The sequence below is a fragment of the Emys orbicularis genome, chromosome 13, assembly GCF_028017835.1.
Source record: "Emys orbicularis isolate rEmyOrb1 chromosome 13, rEmyOrb1.hap1, whole genome shotgun sequence".
Classification (NCBI taxonomy): domain Eukaryota; kingdom Metazoa; phylum Chordata; order Testudines; family Emydidae; genus Emys; species Emys orbicularis.
The window spans coordinates 37,844,257-37,860,677 of record NC_088695.1 but is presented as its reverse complement, the minus strand read 5'-3'; the positions used below and the strand labels follow the sequence as shown (position 1 = coordinate 37,860,677).

Here is a 16,421-nt window from a genome sequence, read left to right as displayed (position 1 = left end):
TGTTTTCCCCACCTACTGTGTAGAGTCAAAAGCTCACCCATTCCCTGGATGCTTGGCTTTATTAACAAAGAAATTAACAGCAGCATAATAAAGATCTGTTCAAGCCTTCTCTCTCAAGCGTGGCTGTGCCTGGGGTTCCTCCCTTAGGACTTCTCAGCCCACAGCCTAGATCCTCCCACCTCCCAGAGGGCTCCTGCTGGCAGCGTCATGGAACAGAGTAACCAGTACTCCATCAGGATGGAGTAACCAGTTGCCTGCCCCAGTGAGTCAAGCAGGACCAACTTAACTCTGCCAGCAGGCTCAACACCTGCCAAGAGGGTGAGGTGTTCCAGGCAAGCATTGCCAGCCTCTTACAGACTTCCATAGGCTCACAGGGCCAGATTTAAGGATGATGTGCAATTTAGATCCCCTGACACTAGCTTCAATCCCTTTACACTAAGTTAGACTCCCCTGGAGCTACTTACACCCACACCCCTCACTACACACTGAAGAGCTGGAAGAAGGGGATCAGTTAAAGTGGCTCCCAGTTTAACTGAACACACACCTCTTTGCAGCTCCTTGTGAAGTCACCCAGACATTGGTAGAATGGGTGAGAGTAGTTCAACGAGAATCTGTGTGAAGGGGACTGTAAGTTACACACCATCTCTGACCACCACCACCACAGACTATTGGGCAAACAACTGGTTGCTGCCACCTCCAGCAGCTATTCTGACCCCTTGACCTTTAGGGCATAGCTTTCCCAGCCTGGAGCAGCATGGCTTCCCCTGGTACTCACCTCCACCAGGGCAAAGGCTCTCATCGGGTTCTGCGCTCTTTCTTAAATGAACAGCGTGTGTACGTGAAGCAATGTCTGGGACCTGTCTATTGATATGGGGGTGACAGCTGGTGTCCACAAGTCCTTAGGACCAAAGGACCACCTATCCTAAGGGAGGAAGCAGAGTTCCTCAGGTACCCCGGGTGAATAAACAGGGGCTCAGATTCCGTGCCGCACCTCCAGGAGGCACAGGGCATGGGTGAGGGCAGAGATGGTTTTAAACCACCTTTTCACCCTCCGTATTGTGGGCTGTTCTGGGAGCTGAACCTGATCCTGGTGTACGTTAAAGCAGTGAGGGGCTGCTCCCTTGGCTGGCTATGAGCTACAGTGCAGCCCCTGATCCCAAAGATACTATAAGCTAAGAGCCCACACCCATGTGCCCATGATCTGCCCACAGCTCATCCTTATACTAGGGTTTACAGCAATCCTACAATTTATCTGCAGCAGGGGAATGCTCCCCAGCCAGTTGCAGCAACCCGTATGGCTACTATACGTCAATGGAGTGGTACATAAGGAGTGGAGCAGGGGAAAGAATCTGTCTCCAAGACTTAGAGAGGGCCGTGGGCTTTACCCTCATCGATGCACCGACTGGGAGATAGGCAGGCTGGCATACAATGAAGGCTCTGATCTTCACGGTACTGGGGCAGAGTGATCCACTGTAACACTTACATTCAATTCTACTCATAGCTATCACATTATTATGGAAGTTGCCTTACTTAGAGTGAGGAGCAAAGATGTAGATAGACCAGGAATCCCTTTCTTTGCACCAGGAAGGTAGGTGTGCCCTTATCCAAGCCTTCATACGCTCGCTTTTGCTCTAAAAGAAAAATGACAACTGTACAGTGAGTTGTAATCAGTTATTCTGAGCAACTACAGCAAGCATCAGCTATGGAGTGAAACCCAGACAAAGCAAACAGCCAAGCATGAAACCCTTGTGATGCTTTAATTTCTCCTCCTCCCTGTCAACCTGGAAGTTATATGGCAGCACTGCAGGCCTGCGAGCTGGGGTCATTTCTGAATGACATTTCTTGTGTGTAATACAAGACTAAAATAATGAAATTGACAGCATGGGTACACATGCCCTGCTGTGCACCTCAGGGATGGATTGATGATACCTAAGAGTACATGCATGCAACTCCACTTACAGAAATGTCTTAAGCACAGCTGTGTAAAGGAAGCGGGAGGCCATAAATTTAAAGAAATCTACTGCATGGACAGGCACTGCTGCGCATGGTATCTGCTCACAGTCACCACTCTAATACGGAGACGAGATTTTAAAAGTTATCATAAAGAAAAAAGCAGAGAAAGTTGTTTTTAAAAAAAGGGTCTTCCAAACCTAGAAGTCACAAAGCTAAGATGCCACATTTTTCCCCATAGCAGAAATGACAATCACCATTCAGCAAAGCAGCTGATTATGAGCTGAAAAAGCAAAGACCCCACTGCGCATGGCACTGCCAGCAAAAACTGGGGCTTAGTCCAGCAGAGCCCAGGTCTGCGCTGATTAGTGACACGACTCTCTAAACATTTGAAAACTCTGTTACCATGATTTTTATAGCATCATGAATACACTAGCAGGACAAGGGTATTGGTTAAAATCCCTACTCTGAAGTCAGCCTCAGACATTCTGGATACTTAACAGATGTTTGCCCCAGTCTTCCGAGGTTTAATTCTAAGCAAAAAAGGAACATATAGGGCTTATGTTAGAGCCAATAAAAAGGGCAGAGGGTCAAACGTCTGCATACCACTTGTGGACTCCTGTGTCTGTGGCACTTGGGTCTAATTCTGGCTGTTGGACTTGGTGTGCAGGTGACTGGGTGGTGTACAGAGGCCTGTGATATACAAGAGCTCAGACTAGATGACCTGGTTCATTCCTGCCTTGAACTTTATGACTGAGTCACATATTTGTGCACCCACTGTGATATTGGAGGAGTCACCAGTGATTTCCACTTTGGTCCATTAACAGAATGTCAAGTGTGCACCTGCCTTACCATTTTAATAGATTACTTATACCATGGTGGCTTAAGACAGGAGGGCAGATTTTAGGGCTTTGATCCAAATTCTGTTAGAGTCAACAGGAACCTTTCTATTAACTTCAATGGGCTTTGGATGAGGCCCATAGAGTACAGCTGTATCTGATATTAGATTTGTTCTTTCCACAATACCATAAACCACGTAGCAATGTGCCTACCCCTCAGGGCAGAGGGGTACCCTTACTTGCACTGAATACTAGCTTATAACATGTGCCAACTTTTTGAAATCAACGGGGTTACTTGTGCAGCAAAGTGCTATTGGACGTCAATAAGGGTATCACAATCTAGTCCTTAATGAATCTCCAACCGGGGAGAGGTCTAAAGCAGAGCCATTTATCTGAATCCCTCCCCCCCCCCACATTAGGAGCGGGTCAGACAAAGGGGGAATGGGCAAAAAATCACCATGGCTTGGGTTTGATTTTGCGAAACTAAAACCTGATTTCCACAAAACAAAACTAGTCACAGGTTCTACCCATCTTCCTCCAACACACTAGAATTTCAGACTTCAGATATTGCCTTTAGTTGGAAATCCACTACATTCTGAAGGTAAACTTTTACTGGATTATCATTTATAATCCATCAATTAACTGTTGGATTTATACATCCATTATTATCCCAATTGCTGGGCTATACATTAATATTTATAGCTTTACTGAACTACCTCAAACTTCTTATAGTTTGAGCTGTAGTTGATATCGATATATGGAACCAAATTGTACACATACACTGCTTGCAAACCTACTGATGCCAATAGAGTTGCATGGGGTGAAAGCAGAAGCCGAATTTTTCACACTGCATACAGAGGATCCATCCAGCACCTCCAAGCACCAAAAGGACAATCGAATGGCACATATTGTGTCAGTGAATTATAAGGCCCAAGTTTTCATCATGTGTCTGATGTAAAAATGATGACCACTTTCAAGGTTACAGTCTTGCCTTCGCATGACAAATAACTTGAAACAATTTGCCCTGACTAAATAATCCATCGATCCCTTGATTTCCTGTATCCTGATTGTATACTCCTCTCCCCCCCCCCCCCCCGACTCCATCTTTTTAATTCTGGATAATGCCACCACATAGCTCTTATAGAGACACATTCAAAAGCCCAAGAAGTTGATAGGAATTATTCGATTGACTTTAATGGGCTATGGATCAAGCCCAATGGCACTTTTTATCCACAAAGAAGATCAATGTCTTTATCCCCATTTGTAAAATAGGCAGAGAGAGGTGCAGGGACTTGCTTGTGGTCACTCAGCAGAGTAGTGGCTGAACCTGTGATACTTGATTTCCAAGTCCAGTGCCCTACCCGGTAGACTGCTAGTCAAAACAGGCACCTTGGGAGTGCATAAAATGAGAGAGTTTAAACATAAGCCTGAGCATTCCTCCTAGGAGCTGAGCAATTAGCAGTTTGAGCTGGTTTGGACTGTAAAAACTGGAGCTGTCAGTGTAATTGAGTGGAATGGGTGAAACACTTTCTGTGCTTATATGCACTCAGCCAGGAGTCTCATTAGCAACTGGTAATAGCTAGTACAGTGTCCATTTTAATGAAAATGCTTGGTGACAAACTGAAACCACCTCATGAAGTTCTAGATAGAAAACGCTGATAGCTACCCCAGCCCTTGAACATGTAGTAAGAGCTGTGACTTGGTCCAGTTAATTTTGTACGCTGGACGGGTTCCAAAAGGATCTATTATTCAAAGCATTTCTGGTATTTATCTTGGGGATTTGAAGTGAATGGTAATGCGTCAGCAGCACAGAATGCCTCTTTATGTTCCTTTCGTCCAGTTTTAATGCCAAAGATATTTTGGGTTTTGTCTAATTGTTGCAGCTAGCAGTTCAAAGGCTACATCAGATAATAAAGGGGAAAAGTGAACTTCCATCATGTCCCTCTATTCAACATGTATGGGAAAGGCTTGGGACATGGATCCATCAGTCATTACTGAAGCTTTGGCTTCCTTATACAAGGCCAAGTTCTGGTCTCTGTTATATCCATGTAAATCTGGAGTCAAAGGAGTTACTCCAGATTGACACCAGTGTAACTGAGAGCACAGTTTGGCCCATGATCATCTGAGCCACATCCAAATCTCTGTGAAATAAAAAAACGAGTACTTCCAGCCGACCCCCATCAAATGCTTTCTCTGCAAAGTCCAGATACACCGCATTGCTTACAATCAGCCTGATTGCTGCTGGAGTTTGCATTATGTTCAAAGAGATATATCAATTATGTTATTTAAATCACATCTATTTGTTCATAAGACACACCTGGCCAGGATGAATAAAGATGTGGAAGAACAAGAAGAAAAACAACCACCAACAACCCTTTAATTCAGTTGCTCGTTTAGACAGAATGTTATGGGCATGATCTTGCTGGCCTATTGAAGCTAAACTCCCTCTGTGCTCAACGCTCTACCCAGCTGACAAAGAGAGACATGCCCCAGGGGTCTATCCAGTGGACAAAACACGTGCATAACTCCCATTGATATTAACCAGTGTTATGTTCAAACATCAAAGGGGGAATAGAGAACCCTTTAGAGACTACATTAATGAGATCTATTGAAAATAGTTTCCTGGTTAGGAATTTCGGATATTATTAATGTGCTTCTGAGGGCAGAAGGGAAGAATGCTGACATTAAAAGATGACTGATATACGTCTTGGAGTCATACAGAGACATTGATCTATACAATTTTTATTATAGGAAAAAAATTCTGCTAATAAACCATCCATGCCTAACAAGTCAACTGAATGCAAGTTAGAAGATGTATTATGAATCTCAGGACTGGATTATTTCATTCCAAACACTGAGCGGGGGAAGATTGAGATAGTAAAATAGATGATTCCCTGATTGTTGATCTGCTTGTTACAAAACTAGTGCAAAGCAGATGAAAAAGCACAAAAAGAATTATTCTCACTTTGCATATGGGGGATTTTGTTTGAAGAGTCTTTTGGTTTGAGACTACGTAGCTTCCCCTCTTTCTGCTCTTATTTCTCACCAGCTTGGTTCTACATTACAATGGACCTTTTGCAGAATGTGGAAATTTCACTGTGAGTGAGAGAGAGAAACAAAAAACTGGACCAGCATATATGAACATCAAAGATCTCAGGTCAGAGTCCGATTGCAGTTACACCTGTATAAATCCAGATTTGTATTGGGCCATTATTTCAGTGGAGTTCCTCCAGATTTACACCTGTGCAACCAAGAGCAGAATTTGGTCCCTTGATTTTATTTTGTGAAGAGGAGTTAATGGGCCTGATTCTGGTCTCACTTACACCAGTGTTCATTGGACGTGAATTCACTGAAGTCAATAGAGTGACACCAACGTAAACTGGGCCCGGGGAGATCAGACTCTGGCCCTTGTTCTAGTTTTTAGTTCAGTGCAGAAAACATCAAGTACATCCAATAAGGACAGCTTTTTGGGCGTTGCTCCATAAGGGCACATTTACTCCTCTAGGATCACGTTGATCTAAATAAGAGTCCAGCTTGTTTATTTTCTTTGGAAAAAACTTGAAATTTCCTCTTGTTCTACCCAGGTTAAATTGGGGGCAAAGAGTCCAAAAAGTGACATGAGGAAATCAGAGCAGGAAGCTCAAAATACTGAGGAACGAATTCTTCAATCTACACAATATTTTCCAGTAACCGCTGTTTCATTATTTGTTAGAAAAAGGGAGAAAACTCATGGTCTCTGTGGAAGAATTCAGGAGAACCCTCACAATGAGGACAAGCCAAGAAACATGAATCTTATTTTACCAGTATATAGCACTTTCTATCTCAAACGTGCACCACGTGGTTTACAAGCTATTACCAACAGAACCATTGAAACACTGGGAGGACACTGGTCTAGCAAACAATCCACTTCATAGCACAGCACAATAAAATAGGGATGGGAAGTTTGGCAAAGTACACCAGAGCAAACCCAGATCTTAGAGCATTACTACAGGGACTTTAGTCTGTTTACAGTAAATATTTATACTGTGTCCATGGAAAGCAGAGAAGACTACAGTCTTTAAAAATCTCAGCTTAAAGATGCAGTACACAATCTGATTCAGAAATTCATTCCGAGATTGCAGTCAGTTACCAATTTACTAGCTGCAGGATGCAAACTACGAGATACTGCACGCAGTATGTTCTGATGTGCCACTTACGTGTTTGGTTCAGGTAAGTGGGAAAGAAATCTGGCCTTGAGTCGGAGGATAAAAGGTCTCCAGCTAGCAATAAGATCATGATCTTTTGATAATTTTAATAATGATTCTTCTGAGAATAATTACAGGCCCTTTTCTTAGAAATTCCATCTCAAGGGTGACCAAAGTGGTTTGCAGCACTTCTAGGAGGTTAAGAACCAGGTTAAAGCAATCAGTTAAAATTATAGCCTGAGAGTCCACATCTGAGACAGAGTGGAATAAGTATATTTTAAAAAAGGAGATTTGTGGCTAGGCAACTATATCTTGGTCAAAAGAACCTCTGTTTCTCGTCAGTATGTACTTTGCAATTATGGTCATCTTTAGCATCCATTAACATTCTCAAAGTTCCATTTTTCATTCTCCAATACCAATGAAATGCACTAAGATATTTCCTCAACCTGCTGCTTTCATAGTCTCAGTATTGCCCCAGCTGCTTCTCCAATAATTACTGTTCGCAGACACTTGCCCAGACTGACACTACGATGGAGAACGATGCCTATTTCAGACCCACGCTGGTTGCTCATTGCATCTGAAATGCTCACTAAGGTAGACTAGCCAGTGTTTGTGCTGTGCTGCATTTTCCAGGCCCAGTCAATTTACAACTGACAACTTACAGATTTCAGATGCTGGCGGATGCCTGCCTTTTTCTGTCCAAATATGGATGGCTAACACCCATTTATCTCCTTTCTGGGACAGTAACAGGAGTCACTGCCCAATCTATTGGGGTCGCTGGTCTAAGCAGACTAAGGGCTTGTCTACACTTAAAACACTGCAGCTGCGTTGCTGTAGCACTTCAGTGAAGACACTAGCTACACCGACGGGATGGCATCTCCTGTCAGAGTAGGTAATCCACCTCCGCAAGAGGTGGTAGCTAGATCAATGGGAGAATTCTCCTGTCAACCTAGCGCTGTCTACACCAGGGCTTACGTTGGTTGAACTGCGTCGTTCAGGGGTGTGGATTTTTAACACTCCACAGCAACGTAACTATACTGACCTAATTTCCTAGAGTATACAGGCCTAACACACACCACGAATCAAGAAGCTCCCTCCACCGCCCCCACAAACCTGGCTTCCTCCTGGTTCAGCAATTAATTCCACACAGTCTTGTGTGCCCAAGTGACCTAACCATCAAATAAAGAAAACAAATCCTCCCTTATTGGCAGGATGTCCCCACAGCCCCAGTCCTCTCCTTGCCGGGGGAGTGAAGGAGAAAGAAGGCCAGGGCCTTTCCCCAGCCTCCAGTCCTCTCCTCCTTCCAAGAAGCATTCTACCCTGTAAGAAACCTCCGGCTTTTCACGATTCCTAGTTCACAAGGCACAGCAGTCAGCAACACTGTCCATCTGCCTAGTGGGCTATAGCTCCTCACTCCTAGCCTGATGCAGTCCCTACAGGCTGCGCTTTTCTTTCCAGGGCAATGAATGGGGTTTAAGCCTTTCCTTGTTCAGCATGGGTTGGAGTACACCCCCCCCCCCCCACCATAGTCCCCAATCCTGCTCCCATCAAATTGAAGGGGAGCAGGACTGGTGGGTCTTTCATGGACATCAGTTTGTGACAAGAACATGGAGACCATTATCCTAAAGATCATCAGATTTTGCTGCCGTAGTGTCAATCGCTATCTGCCTAGAGTTTGATTTTAGCTAGTTGTCAAGCCAGTTGTCCGAGAGCTAGGGCAGTTTCACGACTCAGAATAAGCCTAGACCCTTGGGTGAGCTGTATATGTTTTTAGATTCCCCCTTTATTAGCAATTTGCTTCTCACATGTTATTGTCTCATCCTGTTTGTAACTCTCTGGATAGGGAGCGAAATTCTCCTGCTGTATCTTACAGAAGATGTTTCAAGGTCTTGTTAGCCTTTGCAACGTCCCCATGCAGGTTTTGCTAACATAATAGAAAAAGGTCAGGGATGAATGAGAGAAAGATCTCAATACAATGAGATGTTGGTGTCACATTTACGCTTGTACGCACAGGGAGATAAAGTTCCAGGAGACCTCCAGAAGCTGAGATACGTGGGGAAGGTGGTCTGCAGGTTTTTATTTGATAAGTCACATTCTATGTTCCTTATTGCCTGGAGGCCAAGTTTGGTGTTAACCTGCACCCCTGATTTCCCTTAAAGGGACTGGACAGGGTGGATGACAGCTCTCAGTTTGGTTCTTTGTATTTAGATGCATCTCTAGTGCGGTTGCAGAGACTCTAACGCTGAAACTGCTCTGGCATTTACACAAATTGGGCACAGCGTCTCATTGCAAATTACACACATTCATTTGAGAACACAGATCCAGGGAAAATGTAAAAATGGGAAATGCCTCTTAACCACCTCGCATCTCTAATCAGTGCAAAATTACAGCTGATTTTCTCCCCCTGCCATGCTTTTAGCAAACATTTTCTAAATGGCACTTCTCAGACCTCTGAAAGAGACATACATATTGGACTAATGCCTCTTCATTATACCCTGGTCTCCTCCCCTGTCCCACCCCGACCTGCATCCTGTGCACCTACACAGACTAGCCAAATGTTACTCAGAAAATGCACAGATAGCCAGGCTATGTCCACTGCATGACTAATATCACTTGAAAAACAGAAGTTGAAACCAAATGACAGTCTTCCAAACACAGCTGCACATCCCAGATGGACCACATCAGCCCTCTCCCCTGTATGTTGCCATTTATGGTTCTGCAGAGAAAGCATGTGAGATTTGAGGTTCTCATTGCTCCAACATGGAATCAATTGGAACTTGGTGGTTTCACTGAGTTTGCTTTAAGATTTTGGCACTCATCCTAACCCAAAACTGAAAAAAGTTGGGATGGGGAGGAAGGCGGGGGATAGAAAGGTGTGAACAACATCAACGAAAAGCTTTGCATGATCCCCTACAAAGTACATCTAAAGCGCTAAGAACAGAACGGGCACCACGCTCAGGTCCAAGAGCTAAGAACATCTGGGGCTCCTTTCAAAGCCATTTAATTGTGCCTCCTGCTGCAAAGCCCAAGTCTCATTTTGTAACCTTCACCCTCCCCCACCCCCCCACGCCACCTGCTGCAAATTGATAGGCCACGGGGGCTCAGTCCCTTTGAGGGACACAGGTTATGCATCCAGAATCGGCACTTGTGTCTGTGCAGGCTGATAATGGGTGTAACACGAGGAGTGGAAAATGTGTGTTCCAGCCAGGGCTGCAGTGAAGCCTAGGTGGAGAAACCTCCAGGGGAGGGAACATAGGCACCGACTCAGTGGGTGCTCCGGGGCTGGAGCGCCCACAGAAAAAAAAAAATAGTGGTTGCTCAGCACCCACCGGCAGCCCCATCGATCAGCTCCTCCACCTCCCCTCCAGTGCCTCCTGCCCGCCGGTGGTCAGCTGTTCAGCAGCATGCAGAAGGCACTGGGGGTGAGGAGGCAGAATGGGGCAGGAAGAGGTGGGGCGGAGCGGGGGTGGGAAAAGGTGGGGGCAGGGATTTGGGGGAAAGGGGTGGAGTGGGGGCGCGGTCTGGGGTAGAACGGGGGTCGAGCACCTCCCCAGGAACTCAGAAAGTCGGTGCCTCCGGGAGGGACTATGGCTTGTCCATATGTAATGCACAGGGCACACCCACAGTGCTAAATCAATAATAGCAAAGACGTAAGAGGAGCCCGTCCTTATTCCCCAGAGGGCTCAATATTACCCCACAGATACCCCAAGATTACTTCAGCTTGAAGCACAACCCCACACCACTTGGCAGTGCAGCGTTAAACATCATGGTAGCATTTAACCTGTCCCAGATGAGGTGGGCTCTCATAACCCATGGACCCCCTGTGGCTTTTACGCGTGATTTACATGGTGTTCTTAAGCCTGCTGCTAGAGCGCAGGAGAGACGCACCCAAGCACAGTGGACTATTGCTCAGCGCTCAGCAGTGTTGTTCTGCTAAGGGAACGGGTGTCAGTTAAACAGAGGAAAGCCAAGAAGCTGCAGCAGCCACCGACTGTTGCTTTGGCTTACCAGGTTGCCTTCATCATCAGCGTCATCATCATCCATCTGGAGCTGCTGTAACAAGACTCCTGGGGAGGTTTTCCCATTGCAGTCGTGATGCTCTGATGCAGCGGTCCGGCTGCTGTGCATGCTGCTGGTTCGGTACAGGGAAGGCACCTGCAAGGTATCTTGGAGATCGAACGAGCCTTTAGTTTCCAGCGACGCCATGCGGTGAGGTAAAGAGCCATTGACGCTCCCAGCCCGGCTGGACCTCTCCTCGTCCGAGCTTTCCCCTTCCTCCGAACTCTCCTTCCCATTCCCAGACAAGAGGGACTTGCGCTCCCCACTCTGGCTCCGGCGTTTCAGGCTGGGAGCCCGCCCCAGGCTATTCCAGCTTGACCGGCGACTATTCCAGCTGCTGGCTGCGCTCCAAGGGCTGTGGGGGGAGCTCTGTATGCTGGACTGAGGAAGGGACAAGAACATGGAAAGAGTCAACCCAACGTCACTGCCACCATCTCATGCTTGTTCCCAATGGGCAGGCCTAGCGATACCAAGGCAGCGAGCACAGTATAAACACCTAGACAGACAGACAGACAGCCCACACAGCTGGAAACAGCCACACAAACCAAACAGAAACAAAGCAGCCACAAAGTGTGATCAAGAAGATGAGCTGCATACCGGTGATTTGAGTTCATAGGCATTGGGATCCATGGAGACACTGCTGGCCCTGCGAGATTCATAGCCCCGAGCTGCATCTCCGAACACGGCACTTTTTGGCATTGGCATTGGGGTGGCAGCTGTGTGGATGATGAGGGGCGGGGTCAGACTCTTCTTCAGTTCTGGGAGGTCGCTCAGTACCATCACTGGAAGAAACAAGGAGTTTTTAAGATACTGGAGCTCTAGGAACATGCAATAAACCATCATTCTCCGTCACCCTTCAGGTTGCATCCAAAATCAGGGTGACAAAGGACGTGATGGCCCTAAAGGAGCCAGCTCTAATCAGAACATGGGGAGGACATGCGGCCAATAACGTCATTTCACGAAAAGGAGAGAACTCTTCAATTAATGGGACAAAGGAGATTTTTAATGAGTGAGTGGGAGGTTGGGTTTTTGTTTTAAAACCAGAAATTGCATGGCATGGGGACTTAAATAAACCTGTTTTAAAGATCAGCAGCCAAGAACAGACATTGGTTTGTCATCTGCTGCTTCAGGAGCACCAGCAATCTGCCAACCATGCCTCCCCCAACTTCCCCCTTCCATTAATTTCTTTCATCTCCTCCCAAGCTTTGCTTCCCACAATGTCCCACCCTCTCTTCCTGTAAGTTCTTTCCCTACTTCCTCTCCCTATGCTCTTCTTCCCCAGTTCTCTTCCCTTTCTGTACTCCTTCCTCCACGTTCTTTCAACAGAAGTCCTACAACACTGCCGAGTGTGCTTTGTGGCCCCACACTCTCCTTCTTATCCCCTGAGCTTCGACTCCCCCAGTTTCTCCTCTTCCTACCTCCCCAAATCTTCTACCTTGTGGACAATAAATAGGTCTCCCTGCAAAGCTCATCCTGACCATTCCCTGTGCCTGCTCTCCAAGCATTAGTGCATCACAGCTCTGCTGCCTGTCCAAGTGGTAACTACAGGCAGCGGCTCCCTGCTGTTTCCTTCCCCAGTTATAAACCCCATATCAATAGTATATGGGCTGATTCTTGGGCTTTACTGGGAGATAATGGACTAACACCATTACATATCTTTGCCTTTAGGTCATGATCCATGACTCATTTAAAATCAGTTATACCTTGACAGAGTCTGCAATGGCTTGAGATACTGCGTAAACACTCCCCCAAGAAGGGCTTTCCTCTTTTGGACACATTGTGTCTCCTATCAAGTGAAGTTGCCCTAGAAGGACTGATTTCCAGCGTGGTTACTTACAGGCTGGGTTTGACACGTTTTTCTTAAGTCCACCCTCTTCTTCCAGGCTATGAGGGAAAAGATCCCCCTCAGAATCAGACTTAGAAGCATCTCCCTAGAGCAAAACAGAGCAGCTTAGCAACCAGGATAATTGGCTATGGGTAGTATGGAAATGCCTTCTGAACAAAAAAATACACCTACTGACCCACTGAAATTTGTACCACAATGGGACATCACCTTCCACACAATGAGGCATGCACATATTTATACCACATACTGTTAACTATACTCCCAAAGGGCAGAGCTACTGTATAGCCCCCAAAAGCAGCCAAGTGCTGGGGTCAGAAGACAACCACTTGACCTCCTACGCTGGAGCTGCACACCGGGCAGACACAAGGGAAAGGACATAAACCTGATGAACGTTCTTTGGATGAAAAATTGACTCTCTTTGTCCTTGACCATTAATATGGGACTGGGGATTAGAACGGTTTACACACAAGCACTGAACACAGCTCTTTCCACTGAAGCTTAAATGAAATAATCCAGACTTCAGCAAGTGGCATAAACACTGGACTGCAGGTTTCAGCAGATAACTGGTGTCTGTCTCTGAAAAGTTACATAAAGTGCCATAAGAGCGCTTGGTATGTGATAGAACAGCTCCCAAAGGGAGACAACCCAATAACAGCTAATTAGGCTTCCCCAAGGTGCCCATTTCACCCAATACTAAGTGGTAAAACCGTCCTATTTATTTAGGGGAGTTGCATCCTGCTGTACAATTTAGAATGCCAGGAGTTGACGAGGGGTTTCCCCTTTTGATCTTGGTCTGTCATCAGAAACCTATCCAGGAAACCAACTCGAGTCCCCCTTGAATGGTGTGAAATAATTTACCATCGCTCATCACTTCCATTGCTTATCGTGCTCTGCCAATGCCTAGCTCAGGCATTGCTGACATCTGACATAGACTGAATCAAGACCTTCCCAGCTCAGCCCTTTTTGATTCTGTCCATTGGCACTGAGGAAAAATACTTAGGGTGTGGTATAATCACAATACATCAGCCAGGAATGGAGCTTGCCAGAATTATTCCCACCTGAAGGGGGTTGATTTACTACTGAAACCATAATTCTGGCAAAATGGCCCCCTCCCTTAGTATGATGTATATGGGGAGGGGAAGGGGGAAGAGGGGAAATGCAATGACAAGAGAGAAGCCAAGCAGAATCTTACTTTAGCTCTAGAAGAACCTAGGTGCACAAGAGAACCCAACACCTACAGTGAAGACTAAGCTGCACTACTAGCCCTGGTCCACCCTAATGAAGTTTGGTGCTTGGGTACATGTTTGATTTTAAAAGCCAGAACAGGCTCCAGATAGGAGGGAAGTGCTAGAGTGGCAGACTGAAGGAAGTGACATGCAATACAAGACCCAGACCTGCACTCCTTACTCAGGCAAAGCCCACCTAGAAACTCAATGGGAGTTTTGCTTGACTAAAGAGCCCAGGGTCGGACCCACATTCTCAAAGGAAAACACCCTTTCTTTGGTTCAGCCAAACAGTTATGTTTTCTCCAATCACACTGTGGACTCTCTCAGAGAAGCGTCGTCACGGAAATAGAGAGCGTGAAAGGAAGTCCTTGCCTTTTAAATTTCTTCCTGTCCTGCAAGATCACCCTGCAGGGCCGGCAGTATTTCAAAGGGCGAGGACTGCCACTTTCAAGAAGGAATATTAAATTAACATTGGCCTGAATTTAGTTGAATTTTTAAATTCTCTGTCTCTTTATTGGAATGTGGACTTCAAGTATTCTCTCCCAGAAAGCCTGCCACTTCATTTCTCCTTAATGGGTCGTTAAAAACTAATAAGCAATGCAAATAGGTTTCATTACTTAATTTGTGTTCCTCAAATATTCTGTCACTGACAAAGGGTGCACTCTCGGGGGCGGTAAGAGATGCACATTAATAAGGAGGAGCAGGACCACATGGGGATTGCAAACTTCCATCCCCACAGCACCAAACCCCATGTCTTTGAAGCAGCCTACTGTAGCTGTAACAGAACATACCATCACCCCCTTTAATACGGTGTGTGACATATTAAGTGCGGCTGCAGGCAAGCATCTCCCCGCAGGGCCTCGTGGTCATTACCTGTTCTTTTGCTCCCGGTTTGCCTTTCTGGATGGAAAAGGGTTTATGAGAGAACATGGAGTTAAAATCCCTTTGAAATATAAGAGTATGTTGAGATGGACCATATGGCACAGTGGCGAAATCAGCATGTACGAAAGAGGGCAGAATGTACCTGAACAGGATAGAAAGTGCCTTTGTGCTAAAGTAAAAGCCAGAGCTTGCAGGACAGAACAGAAAAGGGGCGGAAGTGAAAAAGGAAAGACGCATGAGAAGGGAAGGGTTGGGTGGGTAAAGGGCAGGGGAGGCAAGGTTTGGTTAGTGCTTGGTTTCATAGCTTCATAAATTTTAAGGCCAGAAGGGTCCATCATGATCATCTAACCTGACCTCCTGCATAACACAGGCCAGAGGATGTCACCCAGCGATTCCAGCATCCAGTCCATAACGCCCAGTGGAGCTAGAGCATTTCTTCCATCAGTGACTACTGCAGCTGCCTCAATGCTAATATTGACTTCTCCAGAGCACAGCGCTCTGACACACAAGTGTCCACAGACAGCCTTGATTCTAGGTCCTTTCAGTCTTTGGCAGCTCTCTCCACTCCACCACATGCAGCTAGAGGGGCTGGGGCGAACGTGCATGAGGGGGATGAGGTTTTGTCCAGAAGCAGGGAGCAGCGTGCGTGATCAGGGAGGTGTTTGACAAGCATGCCTGGGAAACAGCATCACCCATACCTCAGGTTTACAAGGGGCGGGCGGGGGTGGGGGAGTTTAAAAGAGGCATTTGTGAGCTCTCCTGAGTGGGAAGAGTCGATTCCTGTACAGAAAAGACACAGGAAGCCAGAACAGTTTCAGGTGAGACTGGGGAGTCTGTGTTGACCTGTCTGACTCCACAAAGAAGGAAGAGACTTAGAATCAAGGCTCGCTTGACAATGATGACAAAAGGAACGACAGCTACTACAATGAGAACAGCATCATGGTGTGTGACCAGTCACCACAGAGAGAGACAACTACTAGACGGCGTTTGGGTGGGTTCATGCTGAGTTCTTACGTACCACCGACGAGTCGACAGGCAGCTGAATACAGCTTAACTGCCCACTCGCATCTTCTCGCTTGGTGATTTCCTGAAGTAAAAATGGGGGAAGGGGAAGGAGGGGGGGTTGATTTTTTACAATTTCGGCATCAAAATTGAGAGTGGATCATAAAAAGAGAGATAGAGAGATAAAAGGAAGCAAAGTAAAAAGAAAAAAGGGTAGAGTAGGATAATATGTACCCATCAGCGGCAATTTCATACCAAGATTAAAAAGCAGAATAGGTCACAACACTCTGGACTCGTCAGACGCCACTGACTTTGTTCAGTGCAAGGAAAGGATGAAAGGTAGCACAGCCCTTAGAAGAGATCATCCTTACCTTTAAAATAAGTGTTTCAAAAGGAGTATTTGATTTAGCTCCAATGTGATAGCTGTTCGCAT

At 46.1% G+C, this 16,421-nt stretch overlaps 1 protein-coding gene across 1 annotated transcript in view; it reads right to left on the bottom strand.

Moving 5' to 3' along the window:
- Nucleotides 1–16,421, bottom strand: part of CACNA1G (calcium voltage-gated channel subunit alpha1 G) — a 277,783-nt gene that overhangs the window by 66,207 nt on the left and 195,155 nt on the right. The window contains exons 14-18 of the mRNA XM_065415327.1: nucleotides 16,005–16,073; nucleotides 12,870–12,963; nucleotides 11,630–11,814; nucleotides 10,982–11,413; nucleotides 1,531–1,631 (exon numbers count right to left, since the gene is read on the bottom strand). Coding sequence (XP_065271399.1) covers nucleotides 1,531–1,631; nucleotides 10,982–11,413; nucleotides 11,630–11,814; nucleotides 12,870–12,963; nucleotides 16,005–16,073 — 881 coding nt within the window. The remainder of the gene's footprint in view (nucleotides 1–1,530; nucleotides 1,632–10,981; nucleotides 11,414–11,629; nucleotides 11,815–12,869; nucleotides 12,964–16,004; nucleotides 16,074–16,421) is intronic.